Source organism: Zalophus californianus, chromosome 6 (genome assembly GCF_009762305.2).
Source record: "Zalophus californianus isolate mZalCal1 chromosome 6, mZalCal1.pri.v2, whole genome shotgun sequence".
NCBI classification, from domain to species: Eukaryota; Metazoa; Chordata; class Mammalia; order Carnivora; family Otariidae; genus Zalophus; species Zalophus californianus.
Window position 1 is genome coordinate 116,132,729 of NC_045600.1, and position 19,398 is coordinate 116,152,126.

At 43.5% G+C, this 19,398-nt stretch overlaps 1 protein-coding gene across 4 annotated transcripts in view; it reads right to left on the bottom strand.

The window, feature by feature from the left end:
- The window catches only part of TMEM266 (transmembrane protein 266), a 120,887-nt gene that overhangs the window by 65,444 nt on the left and 36,045 nt on the right, over positions 1-19,398 (bottom strand). For 3 of the 4 annotated variants that reach the window (XM_027572264.2, XM_027572263.2, XM_027572261.2), the window contains exons 2-3: positions 4,483-4,613; positions 937-1,125 (exon numbers count right to left, since the gene is read on the bottom strand). In XM_027572264.2, coding sequence (XP_027428065.1) covers positions 937-1,125; positions 4,483-4,520 — 227 coding nt within the window. In that variant the 5' untranslated portion in view covers positions 4,521-4,613. Of the gene's footprint in view, positions 1-936; positions 1,126-4,482; positions 4,614-19,398 lie in introns of those variants that run through there. The other variant, XM_027572262.1, reaches the window with a different exon arrangement.

Sequence of the window (19,398 nt, forward strand, 5' to 3'; positions counted from 1 at the left end):
GTACATTGCCCCGAACCAGAACTTTTGGGGGCTTTCCCATTTCTCTCCCCACCTCCTGACGGCAAACCTGAAAAGGGCCTAACATTGGCTCAGGCTGGGGGAGAAACAGTCCTCGGGAAAGACTGGGACTTGTTACCAGCCGCACTACCACTTCTGACCACCAGACTGCAGTGTCATGGTCACCAGGCGCTCCGGGAAGGAGCTGCAAAGCACTAAACCAGACGTAGGGCCTGTGCAACGGCGCAGGTGGCGCAGGCTTGAAACCGGTCTTGGCTCAGGGCCTCAAGGATCTGGAGATCCAGAAGCCAGCCCTGCCATCAGACAGGTGCTGACAGTGCTCAGGATACCAGGCATCCCTTCGCTATTTCCCACCTGCCAGCCTGTCCTTTTCCCCCAATGTCCTCCCGACTCGACGATGCACAATACTGAGAGAAAATCGTATTTTCAGAGAAAGCCCCTAGGGTGCAGTTTTTGCAAAAGGTGTATGGTTTTACAATAGTTAGGAAATTTCTCTCGGGAAGTGGGAGAGCCCCTTTGGGAAACAAGCACAGAAAATCCAAGCTCTGCAAATTTAACTTTAGCTAAGCCCTCTCATTTGCTTCTAAAATAACCCAGCAACCCTTCATTTTTGTATTCAAAGCAGCCAGCATGTTCCAAACTATGTACAGACACCTGAGAAAGAACAGTGGCCCAGAAGTGGCTCCTAAGGTCCTGGCCAATGTTTAAAATGTCACGTAAGAGGTTATCTAGCAGCAACAGATATTTCTGTGTCTGAAGCATTTTTCTGAGGAAGCAATGTCTGAGGAGAAAAAGAGCTTGGGTGGCCGATGTGAACTTCTGGTCTCTAATCCCTGTGTTGCCTCATTGGAGGTACCCATGGAAACTCGGGGGATTATGCGAAAGCCTTCTTAGCTACTCACCAGTCCCGGCACCTACCCTTCTCTTTGGTAATCTTCGTCCAGATTTGACAGGAGTTGCGAGCCCGCCGTGGAGAGGTCGACCGCAGCCAGGGGCAGGTCACGATAGGCAAAGTTCACCAGCTGCACGGGAGCAATGCTCTTGGTTTCTTCGTCTACTTGCTGGGAGATGATCTCAACTTCAGAAATTCCTCCTTCTATGGCAGGCCTGAGTTGGGGAGAAGGGCAACAGGGCAGTCAACCCTCAAGAACAAAGTAATTTTTCTACTCCCCAAGGGAAGGAAGAGGAATGCATCAGAATCTATGCTGTGCTGGTGGCGAGTGGGGGAAGCTGGAGGTCGCCAATCCTCCACACTGGCCACCCAAGGGACTGGACTGAAGCCCCTGTGTCCTCTACCAGTTGGGGAACAATGGAAGAAGTGAAGGAGGAATTGCTCAGGTTTGAAAATAGGAGCTATGGAGGTAGGATCTTTATCAAGGGGGCTAAAGACCCAGATGAAAATTCTGCCCACCAGGAAAACCTGGGCTTAGATCTTTAGGATTTTTGGTCCCTAGACTTTATATTGGAGTAATATATTCTTTTTTTTTTTTTAATTTATTTATTTATTTGACAGAGAGAGGGAGAGCATGAGCAGTGGGAGGGGGTGGCAGGGAGGGGCAGAGGGACAGGGAGAAGCAGGCTCCCCACTAAGCAGGGAGTCCAACACCTGGCTCGATCCCAGGACCCTGAGATCATGACCTGGGCCAAAACCCAAGAGCCAGACGCTTAACTGACTGAGCCACCCAGGCGCCCCGGAGTAATATACTCTTTTAAACTGTTTCCTGGGTTTCTCTGTAAAGGTCCTTTAAAATGTTTCTAACATCTGTACCACAATAGAGAAGAGAGGTTTCTGTTCATGACTGGATGTACTGCTGGTGGTTGGGGAACTGACCTGGAGAGACCACCTGGGCCTTGGACAGTGAGGACAGCAGGGGCCAGCTGTCCCTGGCTGCCACCCCCTTCCCACTTGAACTGGTTCTACTCCATCTCCCCTCTTAAGGCTGAGAGTAGGAAAAGGAGGCCACTTGACCAAACTTCTGGGGAGCTGTCGGTCTCTTACATCACTGGCAGCTTACGCAGGGCACTGCGAATACCTGACAGCTACTCTGGCAACACAAGGCTTCTGAGCTCAAGGCAGTATCACCTCCCAACCTCCTGGTGGATATATGGCAATTCAGTCACTACCGACATTAAGTGGGAAGAGGACACATCCTGTGGCGTGGCTGACAACAAAGAAGTGTCCTGTCCCAACACCAACAGGGACCCTGTGGAGAGATGCTGGGCTAGATCACTTTGCTCTAACTTCCTGGGGTGCCGTCTTCGGTCCCCCCAACACATCCCTGACCCTCTCTTAATCTGTAGAATCTGAGGGGCTGGGTCTTATGCTTCTGGCCAAACAATGAAGGTCAGAAAGAAAGATGGTGTGAATGGAGAGGAGTGGAAATTAAATGTCCGAGGGAACACTGAGAGGCGGGTTTTACTACTGGGGTGGCAGTCAGTCTTGGCAGCTGTTCTTGGGCTCTGTGTTGACTCCAAGGCCGACCTCCCTGGGGCTTCTCTGGAGCCTCAGCTTCTCCAGCTGAAACACAAGGAGGTGAAACAGAGGCTCCCTAAGGGCTCATTCTCACCCTAGCATCTGATATGGAGAAGAGACCTGGAGCATGGGGGAGGAGCTCTGCTCCCTCCACCTAAGTTCCAAACCTTCCTTTTCCAACCATCACTGAAAGCTAACCAGCCACACACAGCGGCAGTTATCCAGGAAGGTCAGAGCCGGATCTGCCCACTGCTCTCTTGCTTGAATCATGCAGATAATTGAGGAAAAAGAGGGATTTTTATTTGAATGCCACCGGTTGGGAGCCTAAACGACCTGGATTCACCAAGTAATTTCCAGTGCCCCGATTCTTTTTGGTAGGCCTTATTTAAACCTTTGGTTTTTGCTACCTGTCAAGCACAGATAATAGTACTCATCATTGTGTGACATTTACAAAATGACTCAAGATCTTCAGACAGAACAGTCATAGGATGTGAGGCTTCTGTGTTTCTCAACAATTGAAATAAAAGTGTGGGTGTTTAGTGGGGAATCCTGGCTCCTCCAGGTGTTTCCAAAAAAGTCAATGCTGGGTTGAATTTGTTCTCTTTTCTTCTGGGCTACTGACAGAAGCTACGGGTGGCTTAACTGCACACAGAGAACTTTCTGATCCGTGGGATGTTCAGAGGGCTGGAGTGAATTTCTGAGACTAACAGGATGTGGCTTTGAGCAGCAGGGGACAGGCTACTTCTGCCTTCCTGACTTTCTTGCTCTCTGTTTCCCCCCTGCCAGTGGTCATAGCAGCCCAGCACCATCTCTGGTCATGTGGTCATCTCAGCAGGAGGAAACAAGGCCTCGCTTGGTGGGAGTGAAGGTCCCACAGTTCATAGCCTGGGTGTTGAGACTAGCCTCTGGTCTCAGATATGAAGAACACTATGATGGACAATGGGTATTAATGGCCCCATCCTCCCATCAGCAGGAAGAGTATGATTCTCCCCCCTTGATTCTGGGCTCGGTTTTGTGATTTGTTTTGGTCAAGGGGGTGTTAGCAGACGTGACACAGGCAGAGGCGTGACAAGGAACTTCAATTTCTCTTGTACCTCTGTTATTACCATTGGAAGGTGACCAGCCTAGCCTATGGGAGGATAAGGGACACACTGAGCAGAGTCCAGTTTCACCGAGATCAGCTGACAGCAAGCCAAGCCCCGTATCTAAGAGTGATTCCAGATGAGCAGCTATCTGTCTGGCTACCCCCCACATGGAGGAATAGATACCGATGCTGTAGTCTGCTCAGGTACCATGGTTGTTTGTTACACAGCATTACTGTGGGCAAGAAATAATGGGCTCCTGCTCCAGATGGCAGCAGCCAGCCCCAGAGCTAGGCAGGCTGGGGCAGTGTGGCGTGACAGAAAGAATGCTGTTCTCATCTTGGTATTTTTGCCAGTGAGTTGCAAAACACGAAATAAGTGACCACTTCACTGGTGTTTGGTAAGATGAAGTGGTGGTCTACGTGGCATCTTAGGTTCGGGGAACTGAAAGCACTTCTGCCCTTGGTTTCATAAAGCCTGCTTTTAGAAACCCTCTCGTGATTTCTAAATTTCCTTGCAATTCCCATTTTGTTAATTCACCTTAAGCATGTCCTAATCTTGTCTTGAGGTTTGCTTTTGAAGTTTTCCTCATTTTCCATGGCATCTTGCTAACGGAAGTGTGTATAGTGGTTGCTTGGAATCAGAAGATCCCTGTCTTATGGAAGATCTATTGCAACAGTTGTGGACTGCAGAATTTCTCTGCTTTTTTAAACCAAAAAATGAAATGACATTAGTGGGGCACTCAGAGAAAGAGCAGATTTTAACATATCATTTTAATGTCAGGCTCAAGGACAAAATTGTCTGGAGCTCCTCCATTTTCACAGGGCTGAGGAAGGAGCTGTTGGTTGCACCCACGATTCTGAGGTACCAACTTAGCAATTACAGAGAGGAGATCCCGGTGTTACTTACTGTGGATTGGTCATGTTGAAAGATGCAACCAGAGCCATGGGTTTTCTTGGTGTCTACTGGGGCTCAGCCGTCTTGAAGCCTGCCGTCAGCATTTCTAAGTGTGAGTTCTTACAAGACATACAAAATGGTACCTTGAAAACAAATAATTGAATGGTAGGAATTTATTACACTCACATGTCAAACCAAAGTCCTCCTAAACTCATCTAAAAATGGAAGTCCTTAGAACTTTCTTTGACATAGCGCTTTTCTTCAAAGTTATGTTTGAACAAAGTATATGTTGAACAGATTCTTACAATTACCCGATGTAATTACTCTCCTTTTTAGAGATGAATAAATATGTCCAGAGGGACAAGGTGACTTTTCTGTGTCACACATAGATGACAGAGAAAGCCAGATTGGACCCCAGGTTTTCTGATGTTTCATTTATAGTTCTTTCCACTTTTCCAGCATGCCTAAGCAAACCAGGGTAATTTATACTCCAGCTTTAGGAATCTCAAAAATCTCAGGTGTTTTCCCACAATGAGAGAGGCAGCACATCCTGGAGCCAGACTGCCTAGGGTGAGAGCCTGGCTCCCACTTATTAGCGCTGTCACCTTGGGTAAATTACTTAACCCCTTTGTCCCTAGTTTCTCCACCTATAAGATACGAATGATAATAGAACTAACTAAATGAGTTAATGCATGTGAAAACACTTAGAATACTGCCTGGCGTGTAGTGCTGGCTTTTATTATCACAAGTATTATTTTATAAATTTAAATTGCACAGTCTGTTGAATCTGAGCACATTCCAAAGCATTTGGATGGCTGAGTGTAAGATTTCCTCTTAAAATATGGACTAGGTAAACAGAGTATACTTTTCTATAAACCAGTGCCATGGGACCACCTGGAAGTCTTCTAAGAGACAGTAACAATCTGGCAGAAAGAACACAAAGAGACAGAGCTGGGTTCTGGGTGATTTTGTTCATGTTACAAGTGTGGTTGCTCCAAGGGGCAATCCTTATGGAGACTGCATTCTGTTGCAAACTGCCTTTCCTGCAAGACATCGCCATGAGAGAAACCCCCTCTCCCAATCCCGAAGCACTTGAACCAGAGAGACAAAAGAGTTGTGACATCATGTAAAAGGCACAGGCACTCCCAGGGCGAGAAGTATTGGGAGATGGATGGTAAATCTGCAAACTGGGGAAGCTCCCTGAAGTTCTGTGTAATTAAGAAATGACAGCTGAAGTTAAAGGTACCTGAGGAAATCTTGGGAAAGTCTTAAAGCAACTGGAAGAGAGATGGAGACCTTTCCAAAATCAGAAGGGCTTTAATACACGAGGCCACCGTTTCCACACCAGCTGTATGTGGGGCAGAAAAAGCAAGGGACAAGAGCAGGGAGAATTTGGATAGGTGTTTTGTAACCATACCCTGCTGAGGGTTTCCCCTTTACCTTGGTATACCTTAGTAAGAAGGTTCTAAACATTAGAATCGGAACTCTCCTTTACAGTATTTGGAATTGGGTATTAATTGTACACTAAGCTTTATACAGGTCTCCATTCCATAATAGAGAAACAGTCTCAATCTTTCCTTTATAAGCCTCAATGAAGTCAGGCTCAGGGTACGCACAAATAGGAGACCATGGGAGCAATGCCCCCTTCCAGAGTGGTGTTTTAACAGGCTGTATTCCCAAGTGAGCAAGGCTATATAGGCAATGTTGTGACTTTCATCAGGAGATATATGTCTTCTTGCTCTTATTTTTGTGATATTAACAGCCCTTGATGATCACTTCCTAGATCCATAAATTCATTAAGATTTGCAAAAGGGGATACTATGATTTTATCATGCCTTTCCATTTATCAGCTTCTATGAAGACAAACTCCTCAACAATTATTTGATTACCCTAAGATACAGTTCACATAGAAAAGGATAGATGCTCGACTTTTCTTTTTATTTACTGATTTTCAAAATTTTGTTAATTGGTATCTTGTTATCTTCCAAACTCGATCAATGAGGTTTTTTTTTTTTTTTTTTAACTTTCCACAGCATCATGGATTTAAATTCATCCAGCAGGAGTTGAGTGAAGGAGCAGACTCCCTGTAAGCGGGATGGTAGTTTCCTGAAAAGGAGATACGGGATGGGGTAAGAAACGATTGGCATTTCCAGTAGAGGCAAAGCTGAGGTAGGAGACAGGGTAAATCATACTTGGACGGACAGTGAGTAGGCTGCTTTAGTCAGTGCTTTTGATCCTTAACAAGCAGCACATTTTAGAAAGCAAGCTCCTTGAAGATGTTATTTAAAAACAATATTCTCCAAATAAAATAACCCCAAAGCACAAGCCTAGCATGAAGCAGGTGTAGTCTAGCACTCTATAAATGAACATTTGAATTGCAAACCTGCTGTCTCATAAACCTGGTAAAAGCAGAAGAGAAAACCTGTTTTGGATTTACAGGGTAGGGCTATGGTGGGTAGTGAGGCTGCTTTTTTTGACTTTAGTAAAATCCACTTGTTGCTCATTAGCCTTTGTAATTACCAATATCATTCGCTTGTTCCAGCCAGATCTGCAAAATTCAGGCTGGCATCCTAGGAATTTTAAAGCTGAAAAAGATTTCTTTTTTTTTTAAGATTTTATTTATTTATTTGACAGAGAGAGACACAGCAAGAGAAGGAACACAAGCAGGGGGAGTGGGAGAGGGAGAAGCAGGCTTCCCGCTGAGCAAGGAGCACGATGCGGGGCTGGATCCCAGGACCCTGGGATCATGACCTGAGCCGAAGGCAGACGCTTAACTAGACTGAGCCACCCAGGCGCTCCTGAAAAAGATTTCTAAGATCAAGTTGTCAGTTCCCTCACTTGCCAGGTGAAAAAGTCCGTAATACAGTTCACCTGTCCCCAGAGGCGCCTAGGTCAATTCCTCATCCCTTACTTGTGTAATGGCCCCTTGGCATACGTGACCTGCTTGCATACACATCCCATTGGTTTCCAAGCCTCGTTTACTCAAAATCACCTGGGGACCTTTTGGGATGTATAAATTCATAGGCTACACTGCAGAACTGCTGAATCAGAACTCTGCAGGTGGAGTTTGAGAATCTTTTTTTAAGTTCCCCAGGTGTCTGACATGCAACCACTCCATTTGACTCTATTATATCAATGGTTCTCAAACTTTCCATCACACCAAAATCACCTGGAAAACTATTGGCCCCATCCACAAACTTTCTAACTTAGTATGTTTGGGGTGGGGGCCTGAGATTCATATTTTGAACAAATTCCCAGGGGATACTGGTTTGCTGATCCACAGGCCACATTTTTTCCTTTTTTTTCAATTAACATATAATGTATTATTTGTTTTAGGGGTACAGGTCTGCAATTCATCAGTCTTACCCAATACACAGCACTCACCATAGCACATACCCCCCTAATGTCCATCACACAGCCACCCCATCCCTCCCACCCCCCACTACCCCAGCAACCCTCAGTTTGTTTCCTGAGATTAAGAGTCTCTTATGGTTTGTCTCCCTCTCTGTTTTCATCTTGTTTCATTTTTCCCGCCCTTCCCCTATGATTCTATCTTGTTTCTAAAATTCCACACATCAGTGAGATCATATAATTGTCTTTCTCTGATTGACCTATTTCGCTTAGCATAATACTCTCTAGTTCCATCCATGTCGTTGCAAATGGCAAATTTCATTTTTTCATGGCTACATAATATTCCATTGTATATATGTACCACATCTTCTTTAACCATTCATCTGCTGATGGACATCTAGGCTCTTTCCATAGTTTGGCTATTGTGGGCATTGCTGCTATAAACACTGGGGTGCAGGTACCCCTTAGGATTACTACATTTGTATCTTTGGGATAAATACCCAGTAGTGCAATTGCTGGGTCATAGGGTAGCTCTATTTTCAGCTTTTTGAGGAACCTCTATACTGTTTTCCAGAATGGCTGCACCAGCTTGCATTCCCACCAACAGCATAGGAGGGCTCCCCTTTCTCTGCATCCCCACCAACATTTGTCGTGTCCTGACTTGTTAATTTTAGCCATTCTGACTGGTGTGAGGTGGTATTTCATTGAGGTTTTGATTTGGATTTCCCTGATGCTGAGTGATGTTGAGTACTTTTTCATTCGTCTATCAGCCATTGGGTGTCTTCTTTGCAGAAAAGTCTGTTCATGTCTTCTGCCCATTTCCTGCTTGGATTATTTGTTCTTTGGGTGTTGCGTTAGATAAGCTCTTTATAGATTTTGGATACCAGCCCTTTATCTGATATGTCATTTGCAAATACCTCCTCCCATTCTGTCGGTTGTCTTTTGGTTTTGTTGACTGTTTACTTTGCTGTGCAAAAGCTTTTTATCTTGATGAAGTCCCAATAGTTCATTTTTGCCCTTGCTTCCCTTGCCTTTGGCTATGTGTCTAGGAAGAAGTTGCTGCAGCCAAGGTCGGAGAGGTTGTTGCCTGTGTTCTTCTCAAGGATTTTGATGGATTCCTGTCTCACATTTAGGTCTTTCATCTATTTTGAGTCTATTTTTGTGTGTGGTGTAAGGAAATTGTCCAATTTCATTCTCCTGCATGTGGCTGTCCAATTTTCCCAACACCATTTGTTGAAGAGACTGTCTTTTTCCCATTGGACATTCTTTAATGCTTTGTCGAAGATTAGTTGACCATAGAGTTGAGCGTCCATTTCTGAGTACTCTATTCTGTTCCATTGATCTATGTGTCTGCTTTTATGCCAGTACCATACTCTCTTGATGATGACAGCTTTGACTTCACAGAGATATTCAGAACATTCCATCCCAAAGCAACAGAATACCCATTCTTCTGTAGTGCACATGGAACATTCTCCAGAATAGATCACATCGAGGGTCACAAATCAGGTCTCAACTGGTACGAAAAGACTGGGATCATTCTCTGCATATTTTCAGACCACAATGCTTTGAAACTAGAACTCAATCACAGGAGGAAAGTTGGAAAGAACTCAAATACATGAAGGCTAAAGAGCATCCTACTAAAGAATGAATGGGTCAATCAAGAAATTAAAGAAGAATTTAAAAAATTCACGGAAACAAATGAAAATGAAAACACAACTGTTCAAAATCTTTGGGATATAGCAAGGTGGTCCTAAGAGGAAAGTATATAGCAATACAAGCCTTTCTCAAGAAACAAGAAAGGTCTCAAATACACAACCTAACCCTACACCTAAAGGAGCTGGAGAAAGAACGGCAAATAAAGCCTAAACCCAGCAGGAGAAGAGAAATAATAAAGATCAGAGCAGAAATCAATGAAATAGAAACCAAAAGAACAGTAGAACAGATCAACGAAACTAGGGAGCTGGTTCTTTGAAAAAATTAGTAAGATTGATAAACCCCTGGTCAGACTTATCAAAAAAAAAAGAGAAACGACCCAAATAAAATCATGAATGAAAGAGGAAAAATCACAACCAACACCAAAGAAATACAATTGTAAGAACATATTATGAGCAACTATATGCCAGCAAATTAGACAATCTGGAAGAAATGGATACATTCCTAGACATGCTTATACTACCAAAACAGAACCAGGAAGAAATAAAAATCCTGAACAGACCCATAACCAGTACGGAAATTGAAGCAGTAATCAAAAATCTCCCAACAAAAAAGAGCCCAGGGCCAGGTGGCTTCCCAGGGGAATTCCTCCAAACACTCATTAACAAGGAACCTATTCTTCTGAAACTGTTCCAAAAAATAGAAATGGAAGGAAAACTTCCAAACTCTTTTTATGAGGCTAGCATTACTTTGATCCCAAAACCAAAGATCGCACCAAAAAGGTGCTATCAATATCCCTGATGAACATGGATGCAAAAATTCTCACCAAAATACTAGCCAATGGGATCCAACAGTACATTAAAAGGATTATTCACCACGACCAAGTGGGATTTATTCCTGGGCTGCAAGGGTGGTTCAACATCTGCAAATCAATCAATGTGAAACACTACATAAATAAAAGAAAGGACAAGAACCATATGATCCTCTCAATACATGCAGAAAAAGCATCTGACAAAGTACAGCATCCTTTCCTGATTAAAACTCTTCACAGTATAGGGAAAGAGGGTACATACCTCAATATCATAAAACCCATCTATGAAAAATCCACAGTGAATATCATTCTCAATGGGAAAAAATTGACAGCTTTCCCCCTAAGGTCAGGAACACAGCAGGGATGTCCACTCTCACCACTGCTATTCAACATAGTACTAGAAGTCCTAGCCTCAGCAATCGGACAACAAAAAGAAATAAAGGCATCCGAATCGGCAAAGATGTCAAACTCTCACTCTTTGCAGATGATATGATACTTTATGTGGAAAACCCAAAAGACTCCCCCCAAAACTGCTAGAACTCATATAGGAATTCAGCAAGGTGGCAGGATATAAAATCAAAGCACAGAAATCAGTGCCATTCCTATACACCAACAAGGAGACAGAAGAAAGAGAAATTAAGGAGCCAATCCCATTTACAATTGCACCCAAAACCATAAGATACCTAGGAATAAATCTAACTAAAGAGGCAAAGAATCTGTACTCAGAAAACTATAGAATACTCACGAAAGAAATTGAGGAAGACACAAAGAAATGGAAAAACGTTCCATGCTCATGGATTGGAAGAACAAAATTGTGAAAATGTCTATGCTACCTAGAGCAGTCTACACATTCAATGCAATCCCTATCAAAATACCATCAACTTTTCTCACAAATAGAAGAAATAACCCTAAAATTTGTATGGAACCAGAAAAGACCCCGAATAGCCAGAGGAATGTTGAGAAAGAAAAGCAAAGCTGGTGGCATCACATTTCTGGACTTCAAGCAAGCTCTATCACAGATCTTCTGAATCAGAAACTACATGAGGTAAAGATGGTCTTTTAATCCCTATTTTGCAGACGGAGTTGACTGGTTGCAAAGCTACTGTGGTGGAACTGTCAGCAGAATCTACCCTGGCCAGGCAGAAGGAGGCCAGGTTTATCAGTTAGGAATACTTTTATTTGCAAGTAACAGAGTATCTGACTACCAGTGACTTAAGCAGTGAAGACTTTTCATTATCTTACCTAGGAAGAAGCCTGGAGGCAGTGGCTCTGAGATATCACCAAGGACTCAAACCCTTTTCATCCTTTCCCAATCCTCTGTATGATGCATTACTCACACTTACTGCCTTGTGGTTGCAGAATTGCTGCTGCAGCTCCAGCTTGCATGCCAACTCCTAAACAGGAAGAAAGAACGAAAGGCTTTCTCCTCACAAAGCTCTGATCTTTTATTCTGTAGGAATTATCTTTCCAAGCCCTCTAGCCAACATCTCTTGATAGCTCCTTGGGTAGAGCTGGGTCAGATGGTCACATGGCCGTGAAGAAGCCTAGGACAATGGGCAGCTGGCCAAAGGAATAAGGAGTGATAGGAGAGCCTAGTCCAGTCATAATTCATCCCCTGGGGCTGGGCATATTGTTTCCATAAATAAATCTCCATTCTCTCAGCAAGAAGTGGGAAGGAGCTGTTGTAGGCATAACTAATTGTCTGCCAGGCCAGGTTTGGACACTTCTGATAATGGTTCTGTGGCTCAGCTGAATAAGTTTCCTAGGTCTCCAAATAAGACTGACCAAATATTGGTAAGTGGCTGGCAGGAAGTATAAAGGATGCGCTCTCACAAAATCTCAGGGTTCTTTTATTTAGAAAGCATTTGCACGTGTGAGGCTCAATTTTGCCTCATCAAGCTTGCTGGAGAATCTGTTCTTAGCGAGAAGCCACTGAGCACTGGCACCTTTCATGGACATCATGTTCCACACCCCCAGGAGGAGAAAGTTGTGTTTCTTGTGCTGAATGAGAAAGGTTTCTGTATAACAACAAAAGGTCATCCTTGTTACCTTGACCCATTAATACCCTGCTCCATTAACAAGGAACCAAAATGATGACAATCAATCATGTACCCAAGCATTCTCCCACTGTAATCTCTAGTCTATTGCAAAATTCTTAGCTACCAAATGAGTGGGCAGGGAGCCCACAGTGGCTCTTTTCTAGGTGTAGTACAGTGTCCTATGGATGCCTCTAACTTTCTATTGTGTTTGCTCCTCTTCACTTAGATGGTCATGCAGCCTATCAATTATTATCAGTCTCATCAAGTATGGGAAACACAGAGCAAGATCACACAAAACTAGATCTCATTATCCAAAATTATTTGGGTAGTCTAAGAAGAAAATCAAGAGGACCATTTTCATAATCTTTTCATTCCCCTCAATATTTTTTTCCTAACAAACATTCCCTAAATTGAATATACCATGTCCCTACTGGACAAAGGATCTCCTCACTGCCTCCTTACCCCCAGTTGGCCTGAATGAAAAGAATGCCACCTAGCAGGCACTCCTCAACCCTGGCCTGCTGTCATTTTCCCTCTGGAATTCTGCAGAGCTTCTGGGAAACCCTCTTATCTATGATTTTGGGAAGTACCAACAATGAGCTGGGGCTGTAATGGCTGCTCCATTACCCCTGACCCTCCACCTTCCGGAACCAAGCAAATCTTAAGTATACATGCCAAACTTTGCAAATCCTCAAAGCAATATTTTGCTTTATGTGGTATTAACTAAAGTATGTTAAGAACCCGGATATAATTAATTTTGCTGCTGAATTCTACACGATACCAGGTAAGTGACCATTCTTAGGTAAACGGAGGGAAAAAGTCCTCTTTCTTCAATACTTTTATACTACAAATGGTATGATGTGAAAGCAACCCCCATTCTTTACCCTCCCTATACTAATGACCCCTTTGTTACAGACTGAATGTTTCTGTCCCACCTCATGAGTCCTGTCTTGAAATCCTAACGCCAATGTAATGGTATTAAGATGGAGGTCTTTGGATAGATCGTGGGGGTGGAGCCCTCATGAATTGGATTAGTGCACTCATAGGAAGAGATACTTGGCCATGTGAGGATTCAGCAAGAATATAGTTGTCTGCAAACTAGGAAGAGAGCTCTCACCAGATACCAGATCTGCCATCACCTTGATCTTGGACTACCTAGCCTCCAGAACTGAGAGAAAGAAATGCTTGTTGTTGAAGTCACCCAGGCTGTGGTATTCTGTTACAGCAGCTTGAATGGAACAAGATAGTCTCATAACTGTTCATTGCCCTTTTACCTTGTCTCTGGGTTTGCCTATGTGACTGGCTTTGTCCAAGTGGACTGGAGGGTGTGATGGTTAATTTTATGTGTCAACTCGACACATAAAAAAGGATATTTAAACATTATTTCTGGGTATGTCTGTGAAGGTGTGTGTGTTTTTCTTTTTAAGACTTTATTTATTTTAGAGAGAGACTGAGTGCGAGCATGAGCAGGGGGAGGGGCAGGGAGACGGGGAAAGGGAAAGAATCTGCAGCCAACTCCATGCCCAGCATGGAACCCAATGCAGGGCTCGATCCCACGACCCCAAGACCACGACCTGAGCAGAAACCAAGAGTTGGATGCTTAACCAACTGAGGCACCCAGGCACCCCTGTGGAGATGTTTTTGGATGAGGTTAACATTTGAATTGGTATACTGAGTACAGTAGGTTGCTGTCCCCAATATGGGTGGCCTCATCCAATCTGTTGAAGGCCTGAATAGAAGAATACTGGGTTGAGTAAGAAAGAATTCTTTCTCTCTGCCTGTCTTTGAGCTGGGACATCAGTCTTTTGCTCTTAGACTTAGACTCAAACTTATACCACTGGCTCTCCTCGTTAGACTTTTAGCTTCCATAATCATGTGAGTCAATTCCTTATAATAAATCACTTTATTGACATATATAATATATATATCTTATTGATTTTGTTTCTCTGTAGTACCCCAATATATCAGCAAACATGAAGCATGGTCATGTGTTTGGGCTGGCCCTTTTTCTTGCACATCACCATGACAACATCCACACCTGGGCTGGCCTGCTGCAGGATGTCCAGTTGCCTCAGTCAAGGCCAGCCAACAGGCAGCTGCTGTCCTGAGTGAGCTCAGTCAAGACTAGAAGAACTACCTGGCTGTTCCCAGCCTAAACTGCCAACCCAAACTCATGAACTAAATAAAGTTTTTTTTTTTAATTCATTGTTCAGTTCTTTATTAGCATCTTCCATGTTCCAGAAACAATACTAAACATTGATATTATCATGATAAATGAGACCCGGTCACAGCACTCAAGAAACTTGTGGACTGGTGATAGAGACAGAGGCATAGACAGACAGATAGATGCATAGGTAGAAATTAAAATTCAAAAAGAGAATAACGAAACATTACAAGAGTGTTTTGAAAGCTATAAACTTCCTTATAAATATTCAGCAACTAATGATCCCTCACACTGGCAGGCACAATCCCCCCTTCCTTCAGCCATCTGTCAAGGAAAGGTTTTTTTTTTTAAGCCCATCAAGTTTTTGGGGGTAGTTTATTATGTGGCAATAGATCATTGATACGTTATAGACGAATGTCCACTGCAACACATAAAACACAAAGACGTATATTTTTAAAGCATGAAGTTTTCCTCCATCCTCCATCTTAACCTTTCACATCTCAGTTGAGGTCCCTATGTTAACACCCAGGTGTAGAAATCCTTGCTCAGAATCATGTACACATGTACTCACAACTATAGGCTAATTTTTGTGGGTTTGTGTTTAACAAAATAAAACCAACTCTGCATTAGCTTTTATCACTTATCAATATATAATGGACATCCTTTCTGGTCAACAGATAAAGATTTATACCTTTTTCTGATTTCTTAATTCATATATATACACACATGCACATATACTTTACATAAATTGCTTGTCATAAAATTCAAGTTTTTAGTGATGTCTGCTTCCCCCACATTATCTGCCTTACTGTTGTCCTCCCCCAACAGACATATATGCACACACATATAACCATGTTAAACCTATATGTATCTTTCCTCACTGTTCTTTGTGCTTATAATTGTACAGTTGTTTGCTTTATTTAAAAATATATATTACTCATACTTACCTACTTTTTGCTTTTCCCACTCAGTATCTGGTAGAAACCCCCTCTCCCAAGTCAAGCAGAAAACTCAAATTCATTCTTTAATTAATGGCTGCATAGTATTTCATGGTGTAGATGTGCCATAAGTTAGTTTACAATTTGCCCACTGATGGGCAGTTTCTGATTTTTTTTTTTAGGCCACTGTGAAAAATACTACAGTAAACATTCTTGCATACATTTCAATTTGTATTTATTTTCAGTTGTATGGGATAGAGTCTCAGGAGTGACACTGGCGTGCTGAAAGAGTATATATTTAAAATTTTAACAGTTAAAACAAGGCTGCTTTCCCAAGGACTGTAATAATTCATACTCCAGTGCAACTCTTTGAGGAAAGAGTCTTAATCATTCACAAGCTGTTGAGGGTAGCTGTGAACACTTGCTTAATTATACCCCCTTCCTCATGGAGCACTGGAATAAGAACAGGAGACAAGGGTGAAAGCAAACTAGTAATACATATCTTTATGCCACAACATACTCAGTTGACTTAGGGACCATCCTGTCACAGTATTCCTATGGGCCGTTTCAGCAACAGTCAATCCCCTGAGAATCCTACTTTCTTCCTTGTGCCATAAACCCCAACCATCCAAAGCAAACCAATCAAATAACCAGTTTCTGGGTTCTCTTGGGTGCTCACCCCCTGCCTACTGCCAGGACTTACAAGCTAGCAGAGAGAATGCATAAAAATACCAAACTTAAGATAGATATAGTTCCTGACCAACTAGATATCTTATCAAAGGAGAATTTTAGGAAGAGTCACCCTATTTTTCACAATTTTAGTGCACCAATATATAGGACATTGCCCAAAACATTACCAGACACTGTCAGAAGGTGGTACCAGAATTTCCTGAAGTTGTCCCCTCCACGGTTGTGCCCTCCTGTCCTCACTCGCAGGGAAGTCAGGTCTCCTTTCATAGATCACAGGTCTTTGCATGATGACAATGGCCAAAATGTTGACCAATGTCCCATGTGAACACCAATGGCACTGTGCTCATTGGCACGAAGCTGGGGCTCTGGTTTAGGTCAGGATTTGGGGAGAAGTGCCACTCACTAATACCTCTCTTTGTATGACCCAGGTCTTGTTGGAAGCTTCCCAGCTGGAGCTACCACTCTATATGACATTGCTGTGCAATGGTGCTCTAGAGCCATCTCCTGGGATGCTGGAAAGACCTCACTTCCTTCTAAACAACACTGTTTATTTTTAAAAAGGGTAGAGACTGGAGCAAATGCAAACCAAGGTATCTACATTCCTTTATGTGGGTGAGGACCCCTCAGATAACAGGCATTTATAGGACTCCTTAGATAACAGGCATTTATAGAGATCCCAGCAAGTTCCAAGCTTGGTGCTGGGCATTGGGATGCAACATAGTCTAAGGCCATCCCTGCTCTCAAGTTTCCAGTCTCATCAGATTGAAGGTTCCAAAGAAGCAATATGTGAATGAAGACTAAAGGGGACATGTGCTGAGCAGTACAGCGTGAAGATGTGGCAAGAGGAAGGCAGGAGGAAGGTAGTGTGGGCTGCACAACTGGAAAGGCAGGGTTTTTCATATGGCTGTTGTGACCTGGCCTTGCCCTGGACCACTTATCTGGTCAGTGGCAAGGGTAAGAAGACATCAGCTTTCTGGCCTCAAGGCCAATGGTGTCCACCAGAGGTTCTAGCTGCATCGGGCCTGAGAACTAGATGCAGAGCTTGTCTAAAATACAGATTCCTGGGCCACTCTAGTGATCTGGATCCAGGAAGCCAGGAAGTGGAGTTTCCTCGCAGCCCAGGTGACTGACCACCTGAGAAAACCTGGCCTACCAAACTTACCCACCTCCTATTAGCTTTACTCAAGAACCACAATCAGGGTCTCTTTAATTACACAAACACCTCTGGGCCTCAGCTCATTCCAGTCCCCTCTCCTGCCAACCCTCTGTGAACTGCCTGCCATTCCCAGCTTGTCTACACTTGGAAAATCCTCCATCATCTCTAGAAGCTCTGAGCCCTGAGCCCATTACTCCGGCTTCAATAGTCCTTTCTTATCTGCCCTCAACTCAGAACAAACTACAGATATTCTCAACAAGGTTTATATCCAGGCTCAGAAAATACAATAAAACAACTTCAAGAGCCAAACTGGGCTCTTAATGCAGTACAGGCTGCATGGGACAGAGGTATGGAAACTGGAAAAATCCCTTAGTCAGAGCCCAGTTTTGCCCCTGGGATGAGGTGACGGATCCACCTCAGGCACTGTCACAGTATTTCATTTGATCCTGGTAGGTGACAAAGTAGTACGGCATGTGAGAAATTTTTACTGTTACCACCACATATTGTCTCTAAGAAGCCACCAATATAAGGTACGCAATTTAATAACAGCTTGTCAATGAGAAAACTTACATACTGTCACATGAAATCTGTGCATCAACTGGAAGACCCCGATGATTTCAATATTGGGAAACTATTAATTCAGTGTTAGCACTGAAGATGGTGAATATGGTGTCATTGTTAATGTTGAACATTTAAAACATAAGATAAAAATAAATATAAATTAAATATCAGGATAGCTGAGGAAGTAAACAGTCTAGAGCCACCCTGCAAACTCTCCCTTCTGCTACTAAATGACCAAAAAGCCAAGGGAAGGGGGAGAGGGAGCTCAGGTGTAAAAGTACAGAAGGGGACAATCAGACCATAACATCCATCAAGAGAGAAGCAACCTGAGGAGCCACAAAGAGCCATCTCACTGAGACTCCTAAATCTGGAAGCGTCAGAGAAGTCTCTTGGGAGAGCCAAGAGAGATGTGGCGGCCACACTGGGGAGAACTTTAATCTTCTCCTTTACCAGCAAGTGCTCCCAGGCTGCAGAGGTGGGCTGATCATAGCTGCTCTGCAATCTGTTCCTCTGGCCCAGTTCCTAAGTGGTGTAGACCTGCTCAGGTGCACCTGCAGGGGCAGCTCCAATCACCGAAGAGACCAGGGCCAGAAAGCCCCTGGAGGGGCTTTCTCCAAAGTGGCTGTTCAAGGGGGAAGTAGGGAGCTATCAGGAACCAAAGGGTGACCTCTGCCAAACTTCCAACAGGACAGGACATCCTTCCAGCTCAGCGGACAGAGACCCAGGGAAGAGCCCAGCCACAACCTCGCTCAGGGGTGAAGACAAGGGAGGCTGGCTCCTGACTTCCACAAACCAGATAAAAGTCACAGACCCTAAGACGGCCCACCTTATCAGTAAACAAAGACACAGAAATTCAAACTATTTTTCTCCTAATGGACTGGGAAGGATTTATAAAAGCTAGCACTGATGATGGTGTGGGAATAATGGCCATTCACACACACTTTTAATTTTTTTATTGTTATGTTAAAATCACCATACGTCATTAGTTCTTTTTTTAAATTTTTTATTGTTATGTTAATTACCATACATTACATCATTAGTTTTTGATGTAGTGTTCCATGATTCATTGTTTGTGCATAACACCCAGTGCTCCACGCAGAATGTACCCTCTTTAATACCCATCACCAGGCTAACCCAACCCCCCACCCTCTAGAACCCTCAGTTTGTTTTTCAGAGTCCATCATCTCTCATGGTTCGTCTCCCCCTCCGACTTACTCCCCTTCATTCTTCCCCTCCTGCTCTCTTCTTCTTTTTCTTTTTTCTTAACATATGTTGCATTATTTGTTTCAGAAGTACAGATCTGTGATTCAACAGTCTTGCACAATTCACAGCGCTCACCATAGCACATACCCTACCCACTGTCTATCACCCAGCCACCCCATCCCTCCCACCCCCCCACCACTCCAGCAACACTCCGTTTGTTTCCTGAGATTAAGAATTCCTCATATCAGTGAGGTCATATGATACATGTCTTTCTCTGATTGACTTATTTCACTCAGCATAACACCCTCCAGTTCCATCCACGTCGTTGCAAATGGCAAGATCTCATTCCTTTTGATGGCTGC